General features: G+C 44.1%; 1 protein-coding gene across 1 annotated transcript; it reads right to left on the minus strand.

The window, feature by feature from the left end:
- Window positions 1-448: 448 nt before the first annotated feature.
- LOC138827168 (serine/threonine-protein kinase Chk1-like) lies at window positions 449-1,285 on the minus strand. Its single transcript, XM_070022648.1, has 2 exons — window positions 1,072-1,285; window positions 449-936 (listed from the first exon to the last, which is right to left on the minus strand). Exons 1-2 carry the CDS (start codon window positions 1,283-1,285, stop codon window positions 449-451), a joined length of 702 nt encoding a protein of 233 aa, XP_069878749.1.
- Between the last annotated feature and the right edge of the window lie 1,057 nt (window positions 1,286-2,342).

Consider the following 2,342-nt stretch of genomic DNA (forward strand, 5'->3'; position numbering starts at 1 on the left):
GCCTGGTCAGTTCAGCCTCCTGAGTAGCAGAATTGCAGGTATCAACAATCGATGCCTGATTTACTTGAGATTTTTAACCACATACATTCATGGACATTACCATCAAAGAAATGCTTCCTCTTGAAAAGGGAAGAGTTGAATGACTGGAGAAGAGTGATGAATATCAGTTTGTGATCTCTGCTACAGGGTTGGTTACAGGCTCATTAGTTCATCCATGGATGCTGGGGAAAATCTAAATTCAAATGATTGTGCTTGGAAAATCCACCAGTTGTTTCTGGCACACCACCTGAATTGACTCAGGGCCTCTTTGCCCCTTTTCTTCTTGTTTTTCTCTCTCTCTCTTTTTAATTGTCCATGTCATGTAGAGAGGGGTTAGTTCACTCAAGCAATTTATTAAGTGTATTTTCTCAAACTCGATACACCTTCCCTCATCTTTCTCCTATTTTCTCTATCCTGACAACCCCGCTGCCCCTTTCCTAAATGACTTGTTGTACCATCTATCTTTTTGGATGTCCTGGATGGTAATTCTTGCTGTTGGATTCTCCACTAGGATTTTCTGAATCAGAGCCAGGGGAGCTGAATCAATTTTTTTCCAGGGCATGAGGTACGTTTTCTTTTCTTTCCAATCACAATATTCCCGACAACTGTCACTGGGCTGTTCCCATGGTAAATCTCCAGCCAACATTGCAGTAAGAACTATGCCACAGGACCAAACATCAGCTGGTTCTGCATGACATTCTTCTCGCTTCAGAAGTTCTGGCGCCACATAAAGTAAGGTACCACACATGTTTGTCAATAAACGCTCACAATTCTTATGGCGAAATACTGTGGCCAAGCCAAAGTCACAGATTTTGAGGTTATCCCTTTCATCCAAGAGGAGATTTTCTGGCTTAATATCTCTATGAGCTATCCCAATACCATGCAGATAAAACACCCCTGCCATGAGTTGATGGAAGAACCTCTGAGCATCTTCTTCGGGCATGCCTATGTCTGGCTGTATTCTATCAAAAAGATCTCCACCACTACAGTATTCCAAGAATAGATATCGCATATTGCCTTCTCTCCTGTGACCATAGAATTTCAAAACATTCTCATGGTTTAACATTTGATTAATGCAGATTTCTTTCTTAATTTTTTCTGGAGAGTTCCTAGCCCACTTCATGTCTAACATCTTCACTGCAACTGCCTGTTCAGTTGCTCTATTCACAACAAGCTGAACTTCTCCATAGGTACCTTTTCCCAGGGTTTTCACCACGTCCCAGTCTCCGCAAAAGGGTACTCTCATGACTTTACCTATCAGTCTGGCTGACTTGTCCTGGGCCAGCCACCTTGATGCACCTTTGTTTTCCGTGAAGAAACCTGCAAATGAAGCTGCCATGATTACAGATAGAGGTAATGTCTCCCGAAGGGAGTAAGAAAGTAACCTGGGTCAGATGGAGGCTTGCAGTGTTGCTTACAACCGCCACTGAGAAGAGGCTGAATCCCCCCGTCTGAGCCTTTATCACTGCCTGTGTTCCTGGGAGGTTTTTCCTCTCTTGCTGGCTGGGAGGTTTGCCCTAGGAGTCTTGATCACCTCAGCCTCTTCTGGAGCCTCTGTTTGATGTCCTGTTCCTGCTCGCTCTTCACCTCCTTCCTCCAGCAGCCTGGACCAAGCAAATGTAGTCCAGTCCATGCTGGTCTCCTTTATATGCAGGACATGATGAGCCCACCCTTCCCTTTCTGGGAGGGTTTGCCCTGGCAGAAGACTTCAGGAGTAGGGTGTGTCTTGTCTGGCCTCTGCCTTTAATCCTGGCTACTACAGAGGCGGAAATCTGAGTATGTAGGTTCCAAGCCAGCTAGAGAAGGAAAGTCTGAGAGAACTTTTTCTTTAATTTATTACCAAAATGAAACAGGCAAAAAACCAGAAGTGGAGCTGAGACTCAAGTAGTAGAGAAGAAGCCTTGAGCAGAAATGCTTAGGACCCAGGACCAGAGTTGTAGCCCTAGCCCTTGCACAAAAATCATCATGAATTTTTGTGCTTTCTTCAAGTTCACAGTTTCATCAATGTAGGCACATCTTCGTTTGTCACCTTTTTAACCGTTCTAGTCTTGGTAATTTTCTCCAGATGAATGACCTTCTCTGGGATTGGATTAAATGAAATCATTACTGTTAATTTTTTTTTTTAATCAGTCATGGGTCTTGAACTCTTGGCCTGGGCATTGTCCCTCAGCTCTTTAGCTGAAATCTAGTGCTCTATCATTGGAGTCCCAGTGCCACTTTCAGTTTTCTGAGTGGTTTATTGGAGGTAAGATGCTCACAGCCTTTCCTGCCTGGGTGGCTTGGAATTTCAATCTGCAGATCTC

The sequence above is a fragment of the Dipodomys merriami genome, unplaced genomic scaffold (assembly GCF_024711535.1).
Source record: "Dipodomys merriami isolate MVZ:Mamm:240054 unplaced genomic scaffold, mDipMer1.0.p SCAF_151, whole genome shotgun sequence".
Classification (NCBI taxonomy): Eukaryota; Metazoa; Chordata; class Mammalia; order Rodentia; family Heteromyidae; genus Dipodomys; species Dipodomys merriami.